We start from the raw sequence: 27,183 nt of genomic DNA, 5'->3' as shown, positions 1-27,183 counted from the left end.
AAATCAAACAATTCCCTAACCCAACATTGTTTCCATTCTTCCTTTGCCCCAGTCTGTCCCATATCCTTTAACATCAATGTCTTCACCCAACTGCTGACCTACAAACTTCTGAGATAGTCTCCTCTTGATGCCACTCTCCAGCTTTTCTTGGTTCCAAAGGTCTATTTCCAAATCACTTCTGGCATCCATCTAGAAATTTCCATCATCTTCATGGTGCCCCAAATCTTGGAAAGTCAGTCTCTGCATGTGTATCAGCCTCACCATTAGGCTTCTCCTTTCTTGAATCCCTTCTCTACCATGCTCTAGACTTGTTTGGACTTGGTTCCCACACACAGTACATGCACACACTTTGACATCTTCATGCCCCTCCTTGTATGTGCCCTAATCTATGCATTTTATTTTCACTGTGCTAAAACATTTTATTTTTTTAATTTTTTTAAATGTTTTTTTAAAAATTTATTTCTAGGAGAGAGAGAGACAGTGTGAGCAGGGGAGGGTCAGAGAGAGAGGGAGTCACAGACTCCGAAACAGGCTCCAGGCTCTGAGCTGGCAGTCAGCACAGAGCCCGACGCGGGGCTCAAACCCATGAACCGCGAGATCATGACCTAAGCGAAAGTCGGACGCTTAACCGACTAAGCCACCCAGGCGCCCCTTATTTTTTTAATTTTTAAAAATTATATGTATTTAAGGTGTACAACTTGATGACTCCATATTTGTATATGCCCTTATTGCTCATTATCTTCCTCGTTCCTTGCGCTGTCTTTCGTATCCCCAGTTCCCTACTCCTTCCCTCCCCTGAGAACTCCTACACATTCATTGAGTCACAGCTCAAAGTGGCCTCTCTCAATAGCTTACTTTAATCCCTAAGCTGCAATTTATTGCTCCTTCGCCTTTGTTCTCATAGCAGTGTGTGTGTGTGTGTGTGTGTGTGTGTGTGTGTGTGTGTTATAATCCTGATTTTAGAGTCTGTTATATTTTATTATATAACCATTTGCCACTCACTTATGTTCCCTAATACATGANAAAGTCTGTCATATTGTATTATATAACCATTTGCCACTCACTTATGTTCCCTAATACATGATGAGATCCAAGGGCAAGGACTGCATTTTACTAATCTCTGTATCCTGAGTTGGCTACCAAGTAAGTTCTCAATAAATATTTGTATGTTGAATTCAGGCCAATTGGCTTGACTCTTATTAAACCTCAACTATCAAGGAGAGCAATTCTCCAATATTTAAAGGGCATGAAAATTTAATTGTTTCTTCTTATGGTAAAAGTATAGTAAATTATCATTATCACTGTTTACCTACTTTCTGGCACCTTTCTACATACAAAGGGAAACATATATAACTTATATGCTCTCAAAACACAGGAGAATCAGTAAGACATCATTTGAGGGTAAAGAAAACCTGTTTTTAGTAAGACATTTAAGCACGGATCTTTAAAGGTTAAAGAAAGTAAAACCACAGTAAATTTCCATTCACACAATAAAAATCAGAGTTCATTCTTTGTACCTGTTCTAACTCCAAATAAAAGAGAGGAAAGACCATATCTGGGATCCTCAGGAGGTCTTGGCTCACCTCCAGCTTGTTCTCTCTTTGGAAACACAATCTGCACCAGAGGCTGAGTGCCAACAGCGGACCCCTCTGCAGACAAGACCGTCATGCCCTTGGTCTGTGCTGGCCATGTTCCCCAGTGCTTCAGGGAGGGGCCAGTGAATATGCTCCTAGACCTTGCCTAGGAAGTCATTTTCTCGGTGGGTGATTTTATTCTTTTATGAGGTGATCTGAAAATAATCTCCAGGACATGGATGTGGGGAAGAAGCCCTGTAAAGATGATCCATTTTGCATAAGAGCTAGACAAGATCTCCAGATCACCTCCCCACCACATATTTTGTTAGGCACAGAATGCCAGGGCTGTACGACTCACATTTCTTTATCCACAATGTGATTTTATGTTTGCAGAGCTAGGGAAGTCAGAAGCCTAGTTAGCTAGCTATTATGGAGAATTGCACATATCTCTATATGCCTCAAAAGCCTTTCAGGCTTTCAGGAAAACAGTCCCCATAAATGTTCTGAGAAGAATGAGCACTGTAATACTCCAAGAGCTTTGGTTCCAAGTTACTTCTAGAAGAAAATTTCTCTCTGGAGTAAGTATGGAAAGAAGCTCATATTGGTCTTGCAGCTTGGTGGTTTGGGGGCAATTGTCCAGGTCACCTCTGTTGGGTGGTAGTCAGGGTCATGGCTAATAAACATGCAAAGCAAATGAAAAATAGAACTGTCTGTAAATAAGCAATTAACCATCTAATGAGATATTAGTGCACTATCACATCCAAATCAGCCTACATTTATATGCATCTTTGCATACGAGATAACAACGAACATACATTTTTAATAAAAATCTTAAACTCAAATTTCAGCTAATGCTAAAAGGAATACAATTAAATTCACCCTGCATAGACATGAATATAAAAGTTGTAATAAGACATTTGATAAATTTCAGAAGGTAGAAAAATATGCATAATCGTTAATGAGAAAAAGAGCGAAAATAAATAACAGTTTCTGACATTGAGATAGTTGAATTTGCAGAGTCCTTGGTAGCTTGTAAATCTAGATAATAAAATGTGAATAAACTATGCATTTTTATGGTTTCTGTCGCCAAGGTATCTAAACTCTAGGGAGAGATTTTACTTATTTTAAAGCATTTTTTCAGCTGTATTTCCCACCCACCCTCCTCAGGGATTCTGCATTCTTAAGGAAGAGAAAGACTCATGATCTCCTTTTGCAAATCTCTCTTTTCTCTCAAATTTGTGGATGCTAACTTCAGAGTGCAGATTCTCTAAGCAGGGACGTAGAGTTCCCCAGCATGGTCCAATGACAGCTCATGAACTTATCTGGAAGAGTAATGTTGAACAGGATGCACAATCAGATAAACTAATAAGGATCTTTCTAGCTGGGGACTTTCACACAGATTTCTGACAGTATCTTAGAAAGCCCACTCCCTTCTTGTGCCTTCAAGTGTTATTTCTGTACAAATACACTGAAACTTCTCACCTGGGCTCCAATTCATGTTTCTTCCCCACTCAGATACATCCTTTTTTCTTTCCCAATTCAACACACCCAATCAGGACTCTGCCACACCCCTTCAAATGTGCTCCTGTTTCAAACTCCACTACATCCCAGCTACCAGACCAGAAATGTCAGGGGAAGCTTTGATTCCTTCTTTCATTTCACACAAAACTTGGAGAGTCACTTCTTGCTGGAATGGGAAGAATGTCATTAGGAGACCAGGGGTAGGTTTTAGCTGAGAAGCTTCATTTGCTATTGCTTACTGCCTCCTGGTGGCTTGTGAGGGAACAGCGAGGGGTTGGAGTGTAGCCCTCCAGGAAGTTCTCCTCAAATGTCTACCACTCCAGACACCACATATTTCAGAGCCCAGAGGAAAGAAGAATCACACCTAGGTCAAAGCTCATCCAGAGACTAAGAAAGTGACCAAATGCCGAGTTACACAACACATCCTACTACGTGAGCAGAAACCAAAAATGGACCAAGGTTTCTGTGAGGAGGAGAAGAGGTGTGGGTGGGGAAGAACTGAGGGCAGACTAGGTGGGAAGTTAAGAATGAAGAGAAATTAGGGAAGGAGGGCCACAGGTCTTACAGGCCAACTAGTTGTCTAGCAGATTTAAGGGAGAGGTTCAGCAGTTTCTACTTGACCTCACTCAGTGTGATGAGGGATTGCAAGATCCCGACACTCGATTTTGGGACAGGATAGCTGTGGCATCTATAGCATGCCTGCCAGTGATGGCATGTAAGCCTTTGGACAAGGTGGTAAAGAGAGTTGCCAAAAGACACAGAAGGCTCACTGTGCCCTCTGCCCTCAAGTAGCAGCAATGAATGGATGAAAACTACACAAGATTCTCACTCCTCACTAGATCCCACCAGTTCCCATTGGGACATGGCTGGCAGCTTCTCTCTACCCTCTCCATCCTGTCATCATCTCTCATCAAGACCTCCATCAACCCACATCCAGATTTATCCATGGGGTCTCCAAGATGGTCTCAGTCTAAATAGCCCCCAAATATAGGGAGACATACTCAATTTCACTCAAAATAAGAGAAAACAAATTAAAACTATGCCAAGATGCCATTTCTCACTTGTCATATTGGTAAAAATTCAAAAGCATCACCCATACTCTATTGATGAGGATGTGAAGAAAAGGCCTCGTCATATTGTTGGTGAGAGTGAACAGCCCTATGGAAGGGGTTTAGCAATATCCACTGAGCCCTGATATAGCAACCCTAAATACAGCAAACTACCCTAAAAACACATCTCCAACCACATGAGAAATCAGAACCATGAGATCATTACTTGAAGAATTATTTGGGATAGCAAAATATTGGAGACAACCCATAAATGCCCACCCATAGGAGAATGGATGAATAAACTATGATACATGTTAAAAATGGAGGAGCATGCAACTGAAAAAAAAATAGTGAGGAAGACATGGGAACATAGAATGGAGTGATTACAGGATACATCTTTAATTGGAGAGGACAAGGCACAAAATTATATATATAGTATGATGACTTTATTTACGAAAATAAAGATAATAAGAACATATATGTATCTATGTATGAGCGAAAAGAAACAGGGAAGATAACCCAAAAACGAATGCATTTGCTTGCCCATAAAGGAAGGGGGAAACGGGTTGGAAGGGTGTGAGAATACCTTACTATGTAGTTGTGACTTTGAAGCCATGTCCGTGTTTCACATATTTAAAGTAACCAACAAGGATGGACAAAAACTTAGTGTAATATTAGCAGGAACAAATGAATGTACCTATCTACCTGATAGCATAACCACACAGAAAAAAACAATCTGAGTGACTTTTGAATATAGTAATTTGTACACCCTCAGCGGGATATATTCTAGGGACAAAAAGAACTGCAAAGAAATCTTGACCTTCACTTAATACATTTATTATTGGTAGTGGTGTTGGTGGAGTGATTTGGAGCAAATGAATAAATATATTGAACTTCCTGGAGCTCTTACCATGCATGAGAGAACAGAAATATCAATATTGAAATGAGGAAGACAAGGAACAGAGGTGAGGTGTACATTTGGAAATGGAATTATTAGTATTAGTTCATGATGTTTTTAAAAGTGCTAATTTCTTAGCACTGTCCATTGAGAGGGGTTACAAGTGCATGAACACACACATATACACACACACACACAGAAATAGATGTGGTCACATACGGATGTAACTGTAGATATATAAATATACAAAGATATAAATATAGAAAAAGAAAAGGCAAATGGTACAAAATGTCAACAATTGGTGACTCTGGATGAAGGGTCTAAGTGTTGACTGCACTTGCAAATTTTCTGAGGGTTTCTAATGGTTCAAAATAAAAAGTCAAGGGGAAAAATAGTTTATCTCTACCATTGCCTCCCATCCGGATACATTTTAGTTGTACTTCTCTGGACCTTTTCTCCTCCTCCTCCTCCTCCTTCTCCTTAACATTTATTTATTTTTGAGAAACAGAGCACAAGCAGGAGAGAGGCAGGGAGAAAGGAAGACACAAAATATGAAGCAGGCTCCAGGCTCTGGGCTGTCAGCACAGAGCCTGATGCAAGGCTTGAACCTACAAACCGTTAGATCATGACCTGAGCCAAAGTCAGATACTTAACCATGAGATCATGACCTGAGCCAAAGTCAGATGCTTAACCGACTGAGCTACCCAAGCACCCCTGGAAGGTTCTCTAACTCTGGTTCATCTTTCTTGAGAGCTGATGGCCCAAACTGCCATGGTTATATGGGTAAGTCAGGATGAGATGATTTCAACCCTGCTTTAATATATTCCTCGGCAGAATCCTATAGAGCACCCAACAGGATCCAATTCTCTAGGAATCAGCTGTCAATGACTCCTTGGACTCTTGCCAAGGATGAAATCAGAGTTCAGTGTCCTCATATGTGAACCGCTTCAATTACTAATTACTAATTGACAAGTGCAGTTTTTCTGCCCGTTCATATGAACTCATGAGTGATTTCTATAGACCATTCCCATTTGTTAGATTCTTCACAACCTAGAGAAATTTAGTATTGCTGGCACATTCAACAAATATTTCCTGAGCATCAGACACTCTTTAGCACTGGAGATATGACAGTAAAAAGAGACAAAAGTTTCAGACACGATGGTGCTTATGTTTAATGATGGCAGATGGATGATAGCGAGTATAAATAAGTAAATATGGAGTATGTCCACTGGTGATACAATCTAAAGAAAAAAAGCAGCAAGGAGGATGGAGTCTGGGGTGAGGGCTGGGGAATGGTCTGCAGCTTCTAAATAGGGCAGCCAGGGAAGACATCATTGGAAAAGTGACATTAAAGAAAAGGCCTAAGGAGGTAAAAAGGTGAACCATGATGATGTCTGGGGGGAAGGACGTTCTGGAAAGTGCAAGTATCCCATGGGGGGAGCCATCTAGCCTGAGTAACAGGAAGCTAGCAGGAGCTAGAGCTGAGCAGTGAGGGAGGAGAGGGCAGAGGAGGCCAGCCTCCTGGGGGCAGGTGGTCTTACTGGGCCTTACAGGTCACCTGTAGGTCACTGTCTGCCTTTGACCTTGACACGGAGTGAGACAGGAGCCTTAGGAGCATTCTGAACAGAGAAGTGACAGAGTCTGCTTCAGATTTTTTAAGTTTCAGCTAAGGCAAAACTATTTATCCAGGTTCCTTCTTTCAGATCATGTCTGAGTTGATTCCAAATGGATCCCTGAGGAATCCTTTTTACTTCTTTACCTCTTCCTGTCTCCAGCTAACTTATGACAGCCTCTTCAAACAACAGCTAGAGCCATCACCAAAGAGCTATCATGATTCCATCATGGGGTCTGAAGAGAGTGTTAGCCATTCGTGGCTCTTCTGGGTCACACCCACGTCTTTGAAGATGAAAAGTAGCATGGGAGAGATTGGAGGATCTGGAGGGGTTAGAATTCGTATGGATGACAAAGAGCCAGGAGGTCCATGCGAGGGACGAAGTGTATATTCAGGGGCGGAGAGGCAATACAGTGGCAATGCAGATGGAGCAAGCTGGGACTCCAGGGATGCTGAGCAAGGGCAGAGAACCAGAAGGTGGGAAATTTCTGTGCCCCTTTGCAGAGTTGTTAAAGTTTCAGTGGGAGGTGAGTGACTAGGAGAGAGGCACACCCCACTCCTTCTGGATCGGTCATCCCAGCTTAAAATCTGCCAGAGGAGATTTTCCATTCCTTGCAACCACTCTCCTAGACATAAACTTTATGGTCCTTCATCGATGGGCCAGAGGCAGTGAGCGTCTGGAGAAGAATCTCAGCTGGGGCTTCTTGGAGCCCTCTCTATGGAATGGATGATAGCCTGGTTTTCAGGCTCCTTCAGCCAAAGGATGGGTCTGAGAAGGGGTTTGGGATATGGGTGAATCTCTTGTCTCTTCACTCATCATCTCTGACCTCAGTGACCAGAGCAGGGGCCTCATGTTGAGCTGAGACCCATAGCCTCTCCTCTCAGCTCTGTATCCATGCTCTGTGCTCTGTGCCCATCGTGGGTTTCAGTGACAGAAGGATGCAGGTGAGGAAATAAGGGGACAGGGGCCACAAGAGAGAGGATCAGGCAGAAACTCAATTCCTCATCCTCCTCTCTATCCCCTTGGCCTTTTTAGACTCTGTTTATGACCATTGTTTTTAATGGATTACCTTTTGAGCTTAGAGGCAAGGAGCTGGGAGCCTACTGTCCTAGCAGTGGAAGGCATCGATACCAATAACACCAACTGGTTTTACGACATGGCAGAGGAGAAATAATCAATGCATAAATTAGAGCTTTAGCATTGTCATAAACTCCAGAGCATCAGGATTTACTGAGGGGAAAGGAGGCCAAGATATGACAAAGGTGTAATTGGAGGATAGGAAGTGACATTATTTTTCGCAGTAAAATACAAAGAAGGGAAAGCAGAGGAATTAAGAGAGAAAATGAAATGCACAGTCTCTGCCAGGCTGAGTTACAAATGATGCCTTAAAATATAAACAAAATGCCAGGAACTTACGTGATATCAGCATTAGGGTGCAGCCCAAAGACTTCGGGGTTATCCAGGGATGGCAGTGACTGGATGTACTCAAAATACTGATCCAGGGTTTTGCACAAGGGGATTTTATATCCGGTGTAAAACTGGAATGATGGTTCAAACATCTTCTCACTGAACCAGACCTATACAGGAGAGAAAATAGAAGAAATAAAAGTGATGAACATCTCAGTGAGAACTGACACTATAAGGAAGGAAGGGTCACCTTATTTCCATTTTAATAGATTTTGATATTGGGTTTGAAAGTACCTTAAGAAAACCACTGATAGAGATAATTAGCACAAATATGAAGAGAAGAGAGAGGCCACATGACATAAAAACAGTGGAGCCCTGGCCTCCCTTGGATGCTAAAGAAGGTACTTGCTAACAATGAAGAGGAGACAGCCAGTCTTATAAGCCTGCTCTCTGCTCCGGTAAACTCACGACCCTCAATCCCACTTTTGAAGACTAATGGGAACACACTGCAGAGGAGATGAGGCAATAACCACAAACACCAGAGAGTATCTGGGCATTTCCATTGCCTCTCTTTGCTCCCAAACAGGGCTCATGCTGCAGCTGGGGTGGGGCGGGGGAGGCTGTGCTGTGCTCTGCGTGGCTCACAGTAGCACTGCACACCACATAAGGCCAGGAAAACTTCTTAACAATTGTCTGTCCTCCCACCCTGAGCTGGAGAGCTCCCTCTGTTAATTAAGTTATGTCCCTGGCCACAGAAGCAAATGTATCCAACAGTCTTATTGTTTGCCTTAAGACATCCTTTTCTCATTCCATATGAATTGATTATCTGTAATGTAAAAGTAAGAGAACAAATATATACTTGGTGTGAATAGACTTATTCTGAAGAGGGAAAAAAAAATTATGTTGAATGCCCATGAGCCAGATTTGAGGCAATGACTTCAGTGTCTAACAGAGCAATTTTCTCAGCAGGAAGGGAAATAATGGGAAGACAGGAGGAACAGAAGTGCAGGCAGGATACCTGAATCACTGGGAGGATTCAATGCAAAAAGTGATGGGGATTGTGCTTTACTTCAGTCAGTTACACTTTCTCTAATCCCTTCCTTCCATATTCTCCTTCTAGCTCTTTTTAGGTTCAGTGATTGCTCTGAAATGACCTGTGAACTGATTCTCNCAACTTCTGTACACAAGACCCAGAGCTTAGAACTGGAATAGAATGAGGTGAGTCACACATAGTTCTTTCCTTCCAGTATCTTGTGACCCAGTGAAGGAATAAGTCAATTACATAATAAAGCACAATGCAAAGTGCATTAAGGGAAGTGCTAGAGGAAATAAAAATAAGCAAAACACTAAGGAGGCTTAAAGCAGGAAGAAAGTATAGACAGCTGGATGTCAGGTAAGGCTTTATCTGAGAGGTGATTTTGGAGAGAAGCCTCAAGGACAGGATTTTGACAGAGGATCTAGTGACTGGGGGATGGCACCAGCAAAAATGCAGAATAATTGATACAAAAATGTGAGGTGGGTTGAGGAAATTATGAAGTCTAGGGTAAGTATGTCCAGGTGATGTCCGGGTGATGACTGGTGTTAATTTAAGAAATGAGGAGCAGTTGGAAGTTACAAAAGAGTGCTATGATCATGTTCATTAATTAGAAAGATTATGTTTTGGAGCACCTGGGTGGTTCAGTAGGTTAAGCATCTGGCTTCAGCTCAGGTCATGATCTCACAGTTTCGTGAGTTCGAGCCCCATGTGGGGCTCTGTGCTGACAGCTCAGAGCCTGGAGCCTGCTTTGGATTCTGTGTCTCCCTCTCTCACTGCACCACCGCTTGCACTCAGTCTATCTGTCTCTCTTTCAAAAATAAACAAACATTAAAGAATTCTTTTTAAATGAAAGATTATGTTTTTAGTGATGTGGATGGCTGGGAAGGATGATGACCACGGGGTCTTTAGCACACAGACAACAGTGACCACACTGAGTTCTCTAGTAGTAGATGACATATATCTATAAAAGCAAAGTAAAGTTTTTTCCTGTTTTTCTATCACTTTTTAATACACACAAAAATATCTGGAGTCACAAACACACAAACATCTAAGTTTCACCAAATTTGGAGGAAATTTTGGGGGATGGTCAAAGTAAGGAATAAGAAGTCAACATGGAATTACTCTGGGAGACTCTAGAAGGTACCCTATAAAGAAAAGCAGTCATCTTCCAAGGACAATAAATAAAGTTCTACAATTGTTGATTTTAGGGGAGACACACTGTAAGATGTTAAGAGAGAAAACAAACAAGGGTTCAAAGGTAAGTCCCAAATTGAAAGTCATAGGGAGAGAGGATCCAATTTGAAGGCACTGATACACAATTAAACTGAGTCTCACTGTGGATAGCATGGTCAGGGCAAAGGTTAGGCCAGAAGGTTAGAAGGTATGACTGAAGCCGAAACTAGAGTAAGAGAAGACAACATGTAGACTCTGTGGTGCTTTCCGTAGCCTTCTTCAATAGAGTTTCATGGTAATCTCGTGTGCTTATAGCCAGAGACCCAAACTCTCCTCTCTGATTACATAGGAGCCATTTGGAACAGGTCAGAGCTAGGCACAGGAATGAGTGAGGGAAGGAATAGATGAGATTGGAGGCGAAAGGGGTGCAGGACCAAGTACAGATTCAGGGGCAGTAAGGGTCAGGGCATCTCAGTGGTCAGGGCCTTGGAGACACTGAAGGCGGAGCAACTCTAAGGAAAGTCAAGAAAGAGACTGAGAGAAAGAAATGGGGTCTGGGAGGCGAGGGAAGGTAGGGAAACTGCCCAGGGGCAAAAGAATGGAAAAATGGAGGGATGAACTTTTCATTTAGGGCAGTCATTAATCCCCAGATGGGGCCCAGGCCCAGAGGATGGAGAATTGTAGGCTTCTGAGAGCGGGTTGGAGTCTGCTACTCTTCTGTTGCCTTGAGTGTGGGGGTACAGAGAAGGAGAAGAGGGGGAAGACAGGTTTGGGTCAGAGAGAGGAACTGCCCACCTTGAGGTCTGGAAGGTGCAGCAGTTTGAGGGACAGGTGCCCTTCCTCTCCCTCCCTTTGTCCACAGCAGCTTTCAGCTGAGATCCAGAAAGCCCTCTCTGGTTCTGATGAGGAGGTCAACGAGGTCTCTTAGAAATCCCCCTCACTTTGCCAGCAAACTGTGGCGTTCCCCCCAGCTTTAAGTAAGATAGTTTCAATAAAACAAAGACAAACCTACTAAAAGAGTTGGTTAATCAGAACTTTTCTTACACTCTGCTTTTTAGAAGATGTCTAAGCAATTTTTTAAAGCTGATATAAAGTGTTGTATAAAATTTTTTTTCTTTCCTGATTTTCAGGTTGTGCTCTGGGGTTGGTAAAAATTCAATCCAATCTACTCTGTCTTAGATGACTCTGACCCCAGGCACACAAAACTTTCAATCTACTAAGATTAAATTATATTTATCATCATCAACAAATAGGCACTGAGTGTACTCTAGGTGCTGGAGAGAAAGGACACAGAGACTTAGATGACTTGTTTCTTATTTTAATGTGCTTACAATCTAGTGGGGGAGGCCGAATACAGGTCTTAGGATCACATTTGCTTTCCCAGTCTCCAAGGCAACTACCTCACACCTCTTCCTTTTTCTTCAAATGTCCCAAACTTGCTGTCCCCTTCCCTCAGCTGATGACCTGAATCCCTTTAGCTGATGATGCTTATTTCACTCTGAACATAGACACAGTCAGAAGAAAACAAGTCCATTTCCCCCCACCAAACCTTCCATTCCCATACTCCATGCTTCCCCCATCAGAAGGAATGGGCTGCATATATTGTGTGTTGGTACTGCACTGCTACACATATTGGTAAATATAAATCATCAATGGTTATAAAATTATCATAATGAATAGCAGGGATGGGGATAAAAATGAGGAGGAACCAAAATGCTCCACAGCAGTGATATGGAAGGTGGAAGTCAGAAGGACTCAGAGGCAAAGCCTATAAGGTAAGGTTAGGTTTCAACTTAAGTAACCATGTTTGAAAATGTAAAGACTAAAAGCACCAATACATAATTTTCAAACCAGTAGAGAAACATAAAAGCACATTTTTTAAAAGCAGGAAAGAAGAAAACAAGGCCAAAAAATAAAGCAATGAAAACCACGAAATAAGTCAAAACATAGCAGAAATCATAACAATAAGGTGATTAATTTGCCTGTTAAAGTACAAATACTTTCAGACTGGATATTAAAAACTCCAGCTATTTGTTGTTTATAAGAGATAAATCTGAAACATAATGCACAGAAAGGCTGAAATAAAAGGAATAGAAATATATATACCAGATATACTAAAATTAAGTACTTCTCAACATTAAAAGACTGATAATAGAGTGAAGAGGCAAGGATCAGGGTAGGAAAATATATTTGCAGTCACATAATCAACAAAGAACTTACATCCAGAATATGCAAAAAGCTCCTGTAAGTAAATATTTTAAAAAGACAGACAACCCAAGAGAAACAGAGGAAGAATGTACAAGCAAGTCACAAAGGAGAAAACCAAAATACTGAATCAACATGTCGTGAAGGTGCTCAAGTCCATTAGCGTTCAGAGAAATAAAAATTAAAACCAAAGTGAGGGGCGCCTGGGTGGCTCAGTCGGCTAAGCTTTGACTCAAGCCATGATCTTGCAGTTCATGAGTTTGAGCCCCGCATCAGGGCTCTGTGCTGACAGCTCAGAGCCTGGAGCCTGCTTCGGATTCTGTGTCTCCCTCTCTCTCTGACCCTCCCCCACTCGTACTCTGCCTCTCTCTCTCTCTCAAAAATAAATAAACATTAAAAAATTAAAACCAAAGTGAGATATCATTATTTGGCCACATTTAAGAGACTACTGATGCCCAGCGTTAGTGAGGATGTGGTGATATGGGGTATCTCATTCTTCTGTGGGATGTAATTTTGCAACAACACTTTGGAAACCAGATTGATGTGATCGACTAAAATGGAAAGTACACAAACTCTATAAGCTCGCAATTCCACTCCTAGTAGGAAGGCATATCCATGTGCTCCAATAACCTTGTGCAAGAATGTCCCCAGAAGCATGATTTGTAATAGCTGCAAGTAAAAATAATCCTCATTTCCACCAATACAATACAATGGAATCTAACACAGTAAAGGAAACAAGTAAACTACTGCAATATGCAGCATGGATGGATCTCAAAATACCATATTGAGAAAAGGAAGCCAGAACACCGAAATGATAACATACTGTATGGTTCCATTTCTATGAAGTTTGAAACCGGGCAAAATTGAACTACATTAATAAGCAGTGCTTACTCAGATGGTGAAAGTTTAGTGAGAATGAAATGGTTGTGGGAACTTTGAGTTGCACTGAAGAAGGGGCATGTGTGAGTGTTTAGGGGAACTGGAAATGTTTTATGTCTATTTGAAGAGACTTATTAGCTGTATGTTCATGTTTTATACATTTTTCTGTATGTGGCATATTTTTAAAGTAGTTTGCATCTTCCAAAGATTTATCAAGCAAATACTAAGTACAGGTAAAATCCCTTTCCTCATCTTCCTTGAGCCCTCTCAGTTGACCATTTCTTCTTTCTTGATACTTTAAAGTACTCAGGACCCTGTCCTTAGCTTGTTTTCTGTTGTTTTCTTTCTCTACACTTTCTTCTTAGATGATGCTCTCATCTATTACCTTGACTTCAAATGTTGTCTATATACTGACAAATTCCAACTCTTTTTCTCCAGCCCTGACCTCTCTCTTGAGCTCCAGGCATGTAAATCCAGTTGCCACGTTTACCTTTCTTCATTCTCTTAATCAACAAATATTTATTGAGCACCTAGTATGTTCTAGGTTCTGCACTAGGTGATGGGAATCTGGCAGTGATGTAATCAGGCAAAGTCCCTGTCTTTAGGGAACTTACAATCTTAGATAACTCCATTTAGTTGTCTTGTGGGCGTCTCAAAAGTTACATTGTCAGAGCAGAACTCCTAATTTCCAGCACCAGCCAACAACACTCATTCCTTCTGCAGCCCTTCTACTCTGTAAATGGTCTTATTCTCTATTCAATTCTTTAGGTCAAAACTAGGAGTGGCCCTTGACCCCTCTTCCTTTACCACCAGCATTCTGCTGGTAGTATCTGTATAATACATGCAAAATCTAACCACTTTTGAGAGTATCCAGTAGTAAACCTCCAACTTTAGGTACTTTTACAATTATTCTAACACAGTGTATACTTATAAAGACATCTTTTTCTTCCTTTAAACCTCAGATATATGGGGCACCTGGATGGCTCAGTCGGTTAAAGGTCCGACTTTAGCTCAGGTAATGGTCTCATAGTTTGTGAGTTCGAGCCCCTCGTTGGGCTTTGTGCTGGCAGCTCAGAGCTTGGAGCCTGCTTCAGATCCTCTGTCTCCCTCTCTCTCTGTGCCCTCCCCCATACTGTCTCTGTCTCTCTCAAAAATAAACATTAAAAATTAAAAAAAAACCCTCAGATATAGAGGTGAGTTTACCATATTCCTTTATTTTTCTTGGCCCCTTTTATTTTAGTTTTCCCCCATTCATCCCTGATCTCCACTCCTGGTCTCCTTCTCTCTGAGGGAATCTATTTAAATGTGCTTGATCTATGTCTTTGTGAAATATACATGTATTACTTTCTGGATCTCATTTTATTTTATTTTAATGTTTATTTCTTATTGAGACAGAGAGAAACAGAGCATGAGTGGGGGAGGGGCAAAGAGAGAGGGAGACACAGAATACAAAGCAGGCTCCAGGTTCTGAGCTGTCAGCACAGAGCCTGATGCGGGGCTCAAACCCACAAACCATGAGATCATGACCTGAACTGAAGATGACGCTTAACTGACTGAGCCACTCAGGCACCCCTCATTTTATTTTTTTAAGCTGTGCACTCGGCACTAAGTTTTTAAGATCTATGCATGATGTCATATGGATCATTTCTTCCAAGTGCTGCATTATATTCCATGATAGGCGTCTACAATATTTAACTCATCTATTCCCCCACAGCAGACTCCTAGGTTGCTTTCAACTTCCTACTACTGCAAACAATACGATGAGCAATATCTATGTATGTGTCCATGGACCTGTTTGCAAATTTCTCTGGGATATATACTCAAGAGTGGGATTATGGTTCAGAAGGTATCACACACTTGACATGACTAAGTGTCACCAGACTGCACCCTAGAAGGGTGAGCAACAGTATTCCGCTGTGCTCATCCACTACTTAGGATTCTTAGGCATTTGTAGTGGATATTGTGATGCACCACCATTTCTTCTTCAAGACCCAGGCACTCAATCCCACAGCTGTCTAGAGTATTGTCCACTAAGGGCTCTGACCACATTGTCCCTCCCCAGAAGTTGTCCTGGCAGAAGGGAGCTGCCTCCACCAAGGTCATGCCCTTGGGGAGGGAGCCCACAAGCAGATCTCCATCTCAGAGTCTGTTTCCAGAGAACCAAACCTATGATGGTCATCTTCAACACAAGACACAATATTGCCATAAACGTTATTATACATGTNAATTCCTTGAGTAAGGTGGAGAGCTAGACAAATTGTCTATTTTTAATCTGCCCCTTTCAATGTCATGATTACGACAATGTGTCACTAGAGCAATGTCATTCTTTTACTTGTCTCATCTATGGCACATGTAAAAGTTTTAAGAAGAGTTTGAGCCTGGTATGTGTTATATATACATACACACTATTTATTACTGGTGTGAAAGCTATAATTGCTAAGGAATAATTTTCTCTAGAAAACATTTACTAATGTGATGTATGTGGATTTTACTGGCAACAGAGGAAAAAATGAACACTCCATCACTTTTCAATGGAAAAGATGAGAGAACACGCAAATTATGGTTAATTCTCTAGTCACTTATGTTGGGGCTTGAAATCTTCGTGAGACTTGCAGTCAGAGGAAGCAGTCAATAAACTGTCATGTTTTCATGGAGGAGGGAAGGACAGGAGAGACCCTGAAAATGAGCAACTCAGGAGAAAATTCACAGACAATTGAGAGCTGACTGCTATTCTACTTTGGACCACAGGGACCACAAGTAGATTGCTGGTTGGTTTGGATTTGGCTTGGCTTTGGTTTGGCTTTGGTTTTGGTTTTGGTTTTGGCTTTTTTAGCTGATTCTGTTCACTGGCTCTGCTCTATAGTATTTTTTTCCCTTAAGTTTGGCTCACTGATTACGAACAAAGAAATATTCTTGTTTAAAATGAACATGCAATGAAATGTGTTTCCAAGTTTTTTCTGTAAATTGACTTACTCTAGCAAAGCAATTAAGTAGACGTTTATCAAAGTCATCTGTCACTCTGCCTCCATACTGTACTTCTCCAATCATGTACCGAACCGTACTCCACGATACACCCTTTATTAAAAATAAAAAAGATTATTCATTGTCAATCCAAACAAATAATTCTAAGTATTTCAGGTCTTTTCCTGGAGGAAAGGTCTCAGAAAGGAAGCACTAACTAGATTGCATTTAAAATGACTCATAATCCTCTATTAGTAACTCTTTTGCTAATTCATGACTGAAACTGCCAGGTTTTGGTCATCAAAGAAAAATCTATAATACTAAATATCAGTGAATACATTACTCATTGATCATTTAGAATGGGGGGGAGACTATTTTTCTTTCTGTTGATGTAACCATCTATAATACTCATTATAGTAATGCCAAGCTGTTAGAAAAGAAAAAAGTCGTGTTTAGTGAAGGGAAAAAAAACAAGTAATCAACCGNTCTTTTGCTAATTCATGACTGAAACTGCCAGGTTTTGGTCATCAAAGAAAAATCTATAATACTAAATATCAGTGAATACATTACTCATTGATCATTTAAAATGGGGGGGAGACTATTTTTCTTTCTGTTGATGTAACCATCTATAATACTCATTATAGTAATGCCAAGCTGTTAGAAAAGAAAAAAGTCGTGTTTAGTGAAGAAAGGGAAAAAAAACAAGTAATCAACCATTTAATATACTTTCTTAGTAATACATTTTCTGAATCAGTATGAGAACTAGAAGATTATTCACTCATAGCATTTTTCTATAATGCAATTCTTTGCTGTCTCATTCTGTGAGCTATAACTGAATCAAAGTATTTATTAATTGCCATAGAATCTTATCCTAGCAATACATTACAGATATTAGTAGGGTTTTTTAAATTTCTCTTTTTTTTTTTACTTAATACATTTGGGGTAAGAAAAGTAAAGATGCTTGATTTTTTAAAAATTTACTTTCTTTTGGTTAAATTTTGATTCATCAGCTCTACTGCCTTTCAAAGCAACTATTTAAAGGTTAACTATTATTTGTATATACCAAATGATAACTAATAACAGAATATGAACCCACATGATACAATTTTTCATCAAGCTGTCATACTCAATTTAATATCCCTTTGTTATTTCAAGGAAAAATATTGGGTTGATTCTAGGTCCTCCAGCGGCCCAGATAAAAATTCATCATGGCTTACTGTCACCATAGTGACACTACAGTATCTATAATTAGCTTCAAGATCCACTATGAGAAAGAAGAGAGGGGGAGACAGTAGAAAACCAGTATTTATTGAGTACTTACTGTATACCAATATACTGTACTTTCACAAATGCTAACTCATTTATTCCTCACAGAAACCATGGTCACTCTGTAGATGAGGAAACAGGCTCTGGTAGGCTCATAAACTTGCTCAAGATCATGGAAAAGACATGCTCAAGATCATGTGGAAGCCCATGTGGAAGGACAACTGGGTTTGTGTTCTTACCTCTGTGACCTTGAGGAAGTCCCTCATTCTCTCCTGTCTATTACCTCATCAGCAAAACGGGGATAATAGTAATCCCTTCTGTACCTACCTCACAGAGTTGTGAAGATACAAAATGAGATCCTGCACACACGAGCACAGAGCGCTGTGAAATGCTGTACAATGATCAGCGCCCATTATTAAAAATTACTGCTATTCCAATGTTCATAGCAGCAATCTCAACAATAGCCAAAACATGGAAAGAGCCTAAGTGTCCATCAACTGACGAATGGATCAAGAAGATGTGGTTTATTTACGCAATGGAAATACTACATTGTAATGAGAAAGAATGACATCTGGCCATGTGTAGCAACATGGATGGAACTTGAGGGTGTTATGCTGTGCAAAATAAGTCAGGCAGAGAAGGACAGATACCATATGTTTGCACGTATAGGGGGATTAGGAGGAACTTAACGGAGGACCATGGGGGAGAAGAAGGGGAAAAGTAGTCGGGGAGAGGGAGAGAGGCAAACCATGAGAGACTCTTGAATGCCAAGAACAAACTGAGGTCTGATGGGGGTGGAGGGGAGGGGAAGGGGGCTGATGGGCATGGAGGAGGGTACTTGTGGGGATGAGCACTGGGTGTTATATGGAAACCAACTTGACAATAAACTATTTTAAAAAAAAGAAAAAAAGAAATTACTGCTATTTATCTGCATAAGTTTAAGCATCTGCTAAAATGTGACTACAGGTGAGAAAGAACCTTCAGCTGGACTGAGAGATAACATTTTCACCTCTGAAGAGGCATCTGTGAAATGCTGGAAGAAAAGTCTGATTTGGGATGGACACTGTCTTGGAGTGCACTGTGGCACTTGGGTGCGACATGAGGAAGGCTGTGAAGTTTCTTCATTCGTGGTCTGTCTCTGCTGTGTATGTGCTCCAGAGATAGAGGAGTGGGGTAGGGACACAAACGTGAGATGGGGATCCAGATGTACCCCTATGGGCAGTAGCGGCATGAGTGGAAATGGCTGGACCAGTAAACAGCTGATTGGAATAAGCAGTCTTTTTTTGGGGAGGTGGAGAAAACTTCTGCAGGTTCACTGTATATTATAGGCTGAAAATGTCTGTGGAAGCTTGCTTTAAGGACAGCAGTAAAAACTGAGGGAGAAAAAGCCATTTCACTCACCTTTTTAATATCACATTCATCAAGGTGATTCTGAATAAACTGGACACTGGCTGTAAAGTCAGCAGAATTGAATTCATAGGGAATATTCCATCCTAAGGGTCCAAATTTGCGTCGCTCCTTAAAAATGCCAAAGGAAATAAGTGAGATTTTAAAAGTGAGTGTAGCTGATTTCTCTTATTAAAACATAAAGTACAGGAAGAGATAGGTTGATGTCATAAAAGAGCAGTATGCGATTTTGGATCTATTAGCCATTAGAAATTTTGTTTCAAGGCTCTATTGCCAGATGGTTTACAAGAACAAATCATCAAATATTTGCCAAACTGTAGTTCTTGGGATTAAAAAAAAATTCTTGGTTTCCATCGCCAGCTCAAAAAATGCAGTAGGGGCTCAATAAGTATCTCTTCAATGGATTTATTCTAAATTAGACTCTTAGAAATTTCAAATGTTAAATGTAAGAGTTTAAATTTTTGTTTTCCAAGTTGAATAACTGAAGCACTGGAGCATTAAGACTCCCTACTGGTGTTACTTTGTAATCTTGCAATTTCAGATTTTGAAAACCCCAAATCTCTATTGTAAAACATGACACATCCTTCTTAAAACTTTCACAGTGCCCTATTTCTTCTCTCCTCTGGACCCATGGCTAACTATTTAGAATTGCCAGATTACCTTATAATCCATCCAGGTGGGTTCAGATCAAATGATTCAAATGCCTCAATATTCTGGAGACCTCATTTTAAAGGTATGTAAATGTGAGAACTGGTACTTCCAGGCTCTAATCACCTAGTAAACTACATTAGATTAACTCAAATATTACCATGCCATCAGCTTCCTCTGTCTCAGCATATAACCAGTCTCTAAGGGCGGGGTGGGGGGGTGTCCAATCATGTATTTGGGTTAGCTCCTAGCCCTTTGACCCTAGTGGCTGAGGTAAGAACCTATATGGAGAGTAGAATCCAAATACATCTATGGGAAGTTATAATTCTACTTCTTTACCTCTAAATATTTACTAACTTTTCTTTTCCTTTTCTGCCTTCCCTAACCCAACACACACACACACACACACACACACACACACACACACACTGTCTTCACAGCCCATTCCAGTACTTCTTATTGCAGCTGCTCCATGCTTTAGATCTAATTAATACCCCCACTTAAAATAATTTAAATGAATTTTAGTTTAGATAAATTCATGGACAGCTCAGAGAAAAAATTCAGAAAGCACAAAAGTTTAATGACTGATTTTCAGAATATGCTTTTAAACTATTAAGTAAACCAAGAAAATTAATTTGGGTCCAGATGTTCTGACCCTAGGAGATCAGAGACTGTTAAATAACAAAAAATCAAATGAGTAAAATTTAAAGATCTAAATGGCTTTACTGAATGATTGATGAATCAGGCAGCATCCATTTGTCAAATAGAAAGGAGCCCCAAAAGGTGTAGAAAATGAAAGGTTTTTATTTTTAATTTTTATTTTTTTAAAGCTTATTTATTTTCTCAAAATAACCCTCAGCTGGGGGGAGAGGCAGAGAGAGAAGGAGAATCCCAAGCAGGCTCTGTGCCGTCACTGCAGAGCCTGGTGTGGGGCTCTATCTTGGGAACTGTGAGATCATGACCTGAGTAGAAATCGATCCCGTGAAGAGTTGGACACTTAACCCACTGAGCCATCCAGGTGCCCTGGAAAAGAAAAGGTTTTTAAAGGCAGAGGGGGGATGGCACAAGGAAGTCATAAATGAAAAATAAAAAGATTATTTTGGAGGACTAAAAAAGGATTTCCTTTTGAGGACTAAAAGGGTCTATTAGGAGATTTCCTTACTGGTGCTGACCAGGAAATTCCAGACTGACTGGTTAAAATCACATCTTAGAGAAGGTTGAAATTGCGGTTAGGGTAGGTATTTGTTTCAGTTTGGTGATGCGGACTTAGCACAAGTAACTCCATTCTGGGTCTGTTGTCTCCTTTTAAACAAGACTGAGGGCAAACAAACTACTAACATTACTTCCAGACCTGTACTTCTTTAGGTTGAGTTGTCAGGTATTAGACATTTGTATGGTGTAACTCCCACCCTCATCCCTTAGCTAATTAGAGTGAAGTGGACAGCCACCCCAAAAAAGGCCGAGTAGATTTCTCTTGCCAGGAATTTGGACTTAGGGTTCAGAACTGCAATCTAGAGTTAAGAGCTTCAACCAGAGAGACTTATAAACTTGGGAGCTGTGAAGCACCATCTTCTACCTTGAACACAGAGAGGTGAGAAGGAGCAGAGGTGCCTTAATAGATGGGAGACACTTTTTGGTATCATCCCAAATACAAGAGGTAAAGCCCTGGCTCTTAAAGGTGTCAGCTTCTCTTGATGGCTTTCTACTTCCTGGTCTCACCATTCACGTTGCAATGATGTGTTTTCCTACTTGTTTCTTGTTGAAATACTTGGTCCTGTAACCAGATTTTGAAACTTGACAGTGAGAAACATGTCTCCTCTTTTGCATCTTGTCAGGGAAAGGATTATGATTGTGTAATAAATACTAGATTGATTATTGATTATTATCAGAATGAAAGGTACTCTCCCTCTCATCCTCTTAGGGAGTAATTTCTGAGGCTGGCACAAGGTTTTGAATTTCTCGAGTGGATCCCAGAAATATCGAGGTGAGCCTCCTCCAGGTAATTTTGGAGCAAGAGTGGGTTTGGGAGGGTCAGTGTGATATTAATATGAAAATGCATTCAGTTAAGCCTTGAGTCTCTGGATTTCTTCCATCCTGAAGCCTTCAGAGAGAAGAAAGCTAACCACTTATTGGTGAGATGCAAATGTTTTCCCACTTTTTTAAAAAAAAAGAGAATCAATTCTAAAATAGTTTCACCTATGTTTGACTTAATTTTTAAAATTTACTGTTCAATTAGACACAAGACTGAATGAAAAATAATTCTTCCTTTCCAATTACTAAAGCTGCTTAAATTGGCTCTATGGAAACATTTCCATTTACATGCACTGAGCCATTGCAACTCTGTTGTTTCTTAAAATATGATCTTTGGAAATTGCCCCAATGCTGAGATTTGCTTCACTTTATGCTATTATTATCAAATTTCATTTAAAGCATTTACTTTTTAGGTTGGTTCACTAAAGTCATAGACTTTTTAGCTTATCTTGGGAAAAAAAGAGAAAATGTTGGCGGGGTGACTTTTCTTTCACAAATGAAGTAATTTCATTTTTTTGCAATTTTTTTGGTACTCATTGATCTAAGTGACAATAAAGAAAGAACCCTGAATTATCACCTTGGAATATTATCAAGCCATTGGGAGAACTAAGAACTCATTTGGAAACTCAGAAGCAAGGGGCTTTGCCTGGAATACTGAATCTCTTCAGTCCAATTAGTATTTTTGAAACTATGGGATGAGTCTTATGTGAGACAATGGAAAAATATTAAAATCAATGTATTTTCAAGAAGTGTTAATCTATTTGAGAAAATAAGCCTTAGAGGACAATGTGATAGTGAGTATAATTAACTGTCAGAATTTAACAGATGATAAGAAGAAGAAGAAGACATTCAATCAGAGGCTTCTGGGAAGAATGAAACTGAAGCTGGCCTTTGAAAGTAGGGAGAAAAGACTGCTGGACTTGGCAAACACCATGAGCAAAGAGAGAAACACAAAACTTGTGATTCATCCAGCAAGAGTCTACAGGTAAGTGGTTCTACTGCAGCAGAGAGTGACCTTGGGTGAGTAGCTAGAAGTATGTGTTCATGTGATGACTCAGAAGTGGAATGTAGACAGATTTGAATGTCAGGACAAAGAGTTAACACCTGATTCAATAGAGGCAGTTACTATTTTTTTTTCAATTTTTTTTAATGTTTTATTTATTTCTAGGAGAGAGAGAGAGACAGCGTGAGCAGGGGAGGGTCAGAGAGAGAGGGAGACACAGAATCCGAAACAGGCTTCAGGCTCTGAGCTGTTAGCACAGAGCTCGACGTGGGGCTCGAACTCGACAAGGGACTTGAACTCACGGAGAGTGAAATCATGACCTGAGCCGAAGTCAGATGCCCAACCGACTGAGCCACTCAGGGACCCCGAGTTACTATTTATTATTAAGTTGGAAAGTGGAAATTTTAGGAAGATTACTCTTTACTGAATTTGACCAGTATAGTTCCTTCTTTCTGTTCCAAAGAATCTACAAAACACAGAACTACTAGTGAAATCTGGAAAGCTTGGACCCCTTTGGATGCTTTAGAAAAGTTACTCAATGGAGTCATCATCTTAAGATGTCAAAGCCATTTCCAATTTTATGTTAGATTCACTTCAGCCCAAGAGTGCCCCCTCATCCCCCCACCACCACACAGCCCCACACAGAATCACTTAAGTTGCATCTGTAAAATAAGGTTCTCTTTGAAGCACCACATCTTGTTTATTTAATAACTGGGGCTAACATAAAATGAAAAATGCAATCCATATTACACAACAGCAGGGAAACCTTAAAAAGTGAAGATAATGAACAGAAATGGCCAGAACCTCTGGGAAAAACCAACAAGCAGAATGTGAAAGATATTTCTTTAAGCCTGTATCATATTATTGTAGTTATTCTGAAGACATTTAAACCAAGAACTTTGCAATCATGCCTCCCCAAAGCAAGGACTTCATTTGCACCATTAAACTCGAAGGGAATGTTTGTCAAGGTTCATATTTGAGAAAGAAAACAAGATGTAGGACAAGAAAACACTTTTCTGAAGGAAGAACTTCTGGCATTGGGATTCCCTGGACCCTGTTCCATGTGACCATTTTTATTTAATATTTAATTATTTTTAGGAGCCAGGAGAAAATATCTGAGTCTGCAACTGCCACTGCAAACCCCAAGAGCCCCTACAAATGCCTTTAGCAAAAATCTTCACAGAGTTGTACATAAACCATTAGAAAAATCCCCAGAGTGGGCTTCAGTGTAGGCAAGCCAAGATCACGAGGAGAAAAATTCCAAACCATGGAAAGGACATAAAGATGATTAAGGATTCTTGTCTTTTTTTTTTTAACATTTATTTATTTTTGAGAAAGAGAGAGAGAGACAGAGACAGAGAGTCAGAGAGAGACAGAGACAGAGAGAGAGAAAGAGGAGACACAGAATCCGAAGCAAGCTCCAGGCTCTGAGTTATCAGCAGAGCCCAATGCGGGGCTTGAACTCACAGGCCACAAGATCATGACCTGAGCCAAAGTTGGGGGCTCAACAGACTGAGCCACGCAGGCACCCCAGGGATTCCTGTCTTAAGGGCAGTAGATGTTTGGTAGTCATTCTCAATTCTTGTTGCATATTAGAATCACTGAAGAAGTGTTTTAAAGGACTGAGCAGCCCCCTTGCTGCCACCTCTCTGGGACTCTAGGGCCCAGGCAATGGCTGAGAACCATTGCATTAGACATTCATTGTGTCTAATGCACTGTTCAAACAAAAGATGGTACATTGACAATCAATGGGAAGAAAAAACAGAAAGTGCTATTCTGACCTTCCACAGAATACCACAGAATTTATGGGAGGACACCACAAATGTAATTATTGAGTTTCAAAAGACCAAGATTCTGGAGGAAGATCTATTTAAAATTAAAATCCTGAAGGGTGAATGTGGCCTAGCTCTGAAACCGTGAATGACACTGCACTGGACTTTCTGGGAAATCATAGCGAGGTGATATTAAGTCCAGAGGCAAGTTTCCATTGAGAGTAATCTCCAAGAGGATGTGGAAACGGCCTCAAGGAGTAGTGGCCAAATGGAACTGAGGCACTGGGCACGGTGGGTTCTCTCGGGGAGGGCAGGAGGGCTGGCTGGCTAGTGCAGAGTCATCACCCAACTGTGGTAAGGGTGCCGTTGCTGTAGTAACTTCCCGGCATATGTGTATGGTAAGTTCCTGGAGGAGTGGAGAGGGAAGCCCAGGGGGCTCTGGGACAAGAAGAGTTTAGGGCAGAATTGGCTTGTGTATCTCTGCAAGTTCAATGGAAGCACCCATGGCCTCCTCCTGCTAGGTAAGCCTGTTCCTACCTCACCGACAAAACAAATCACACCCTTCACTATGCCGGCCAAGACAGTTGTCCTTGACCAGCCAAGCCTATTCCCCTTCTTATGGGAGAGGAGGGGTGTTCGTTTTGTTCTCTGTAATAATGAGTGAGATCCATATAACACATGATGCCCTTGAGCAGGGGTGAGTTAATGGCATGATGCCAAACCACGGTTCAGTAAGGGAAACTGCACTGGGGGATACGCAGCTCTTGCATTTGACCACTATTTCACCACCAGGTTCTGCATTCTGACTCATGATGGGCTCCAGCATCAACTCCTATGCAGTCCTGAAGCTTCAGAGCATGTGACATGAACCAGTTCCCTGTTCTTTTTGTCAGTCTCTGCAAGGACAAACACACATGCATCATGTTTGTATAGAGCAAGGGATAGCTAGGTTTATTTGGAGGAATCAATCAATTAACGAATCAGGTATTGGGATATTGTGTCCAACACTAGAGAAATCTAAGTCACAATTATTCCAACCCAGAATAGTCCTTCCTGTAGCAGCTTCACTTCAAAGTTTAATATGCACACGAATCACTTGGGCCTCTTATTACAATGCAGATCCTGATTCAGCAGGTCTGGGGCGGGACCTGAGATTGTCTCTTACAAGCTCCTGGGCCATGTAGACATTGCTGGCCTAGCACCTGCATTTTCCTATCAAGCAGGCTCCATCCTAACAAATAAAAGAAATTATTTAGGCAATATCACAGTAAATATTTCTGCAAATGATGAAAACAGAGCAGAGGAAACTACACTTGGATTATCTGTGCTCCCTGTGCAGTCATAGAACTTGCTAAGAGAATTTTAGAAATGGGAAATATCTTGAAAGATCACCTCTTTCTGACTCTAAACACACAGATGGGGAAACAGAAATCCTGAGAGGGACTTAATGATCCTCACGTAGCTAATTGATTTCATGGCAAGCTTAATGCCCCAGCCTCCTGACTCTCAATGAGGTTGCTCTCTCTAGCACACCATGGCTGTATTTTAAGAGACATTCAACCTTTACCTTCACAGCCCTAGTAATGCAGACTTCTTTCTGTTTTAATCCAAATGTATGTCATGTTAAGTGCAAGCACTCCTCAACCCCATGACTGCACCATGGCCCTGTTGTTGTCTCTCTATTTAGCAGTTGGATAATGACCACAAAAACACGGGTTGCCACACTGACCATATGGAAAATACCCCCAATCATCTCCCCATGATAAGCCCAGTGGAAGAGTTGAATCATCACTACTGGGAACAGAATCATAAAATATATTATTTGCGAATTGGGAATTAAATAACAGAGTTAAAGTAATATTTGTATTAGAGTATGATAAGGCCTAGCAAAGCAAACAATTCCCAGATAAGAATGTACGAAATAGGCTTCAGTGACTCAAAAGCTGTAATTTACAATCCAAAGGCCACGATGGGACTTGGTAAAAATAACCACCCACAAAGTGTTTAACCTGGTTTTAACTCTCTCAGGGTTAGAGGGCCAATACACAGGAGATATACAATCGTCTCCTGTACACAGTCCTCTCCGTGGAGCAGGAGGGAACCTGTTAGAGGGGCAGGGACAAGGAGCCTGAGAGTAAATACACCCAAAACACTCTTGGATGAGCATTAAATTCCCCTCCACCTTTGGGCAGGATGGGGAGAGAGGAGGTGAAGCTCTCTGTGCCACTATGCACAGCTAAGGCAACACTCCTAGTACAAGCCAGGCTCACTCTAGCCTCAGGGAAGGAGGAAATGTAGAAGGGCTTAAAGGAGCCTGTTCATCTCTCTCTGAAATCAAGGAGTGACTCAAGTACATTAAAATTATACAGCTTTCAAAAACAGGACAAAATATAAAATCAAATGTAAAACAAAGCAGTGACACAATGAAAACACCTACTAAATTAATACAGAAGTGTACGGTAAAAGCAAACAGCAAACAACCTGAAAATGACAGGTAACCTCTGTGACTCTTCCTCCCAATGTCACCATCACCTTAACTGGCGGGCTCAAAACATGCTTCTGCCCCAGGCAGGCAGTGTCAGCCTTGACTCCTAGATCTACCACCTATGGAGTTACCTTAACCTCTCTGGGCCTCAATTTCCTCATTTTTCTTTGCTTTTCTTTTTCCTGGGGTGTGGTGAATTTATTTTTACACACTAAAGGGATGGCGGGGGGGAGGGGGGGTATGGACATGGAGAGG

The 27,183-nt window shown here is 40.9% G+C and overlaps 1 protein-coding gene across 1 annotated transcript in view; it reads right to left on the bottom strand.

The window, feature by feature from the left end:
• LOC144228891 (dynein axonemal heavy chain 8-like) overlaps nucleotides 1-27,183 on the bottom strand; it is a gene marked incomplete at its 5' end in the record, with an annotated part of 73,107 nt that overhangs the window by 26,928 nt on the left and 18,996 nt on the right. Inside the window, 3 exons of the mRNA XM_077760792.1 lie at nucleotides 8,072-8,232; nucleotides 16,329-16,430; nucleotides 18,984-19,100. Of these exons, the coding sequence (XP_077616918.1) occupies nucleotides 8,072-8,232; nucleotides 16,329-16,430; nucleotides 18,984-19,100 (380 nt within the window). The remainder of the gene's footprint in view (nucleotides 1-8,071; nucleotides 8,233-16,328; nucleotides 16,431-18,983; nucleotides 19,101-27,183) is intronic.

Source organism: Crocuta crocuta, unplaced genomic scaffold (genome assembly GCF_008692635.1).
Source record: "Crocuta crocuta isolate KB4526 unplaced genomic scaffold, BGI_CrCroc_1.0 scaffold826, whole genome shotgun sequence".
NCBI lineage: Eukaryota > Metazoa > Chordata > Mammalia > Carnivora > Hyaenidae > Crocuta > Crocuta crocuta.
Note: the sequence above shows the minus strand (reverse complement) of the source record. Positions and strands in the feature narration are given on the sequence as shown.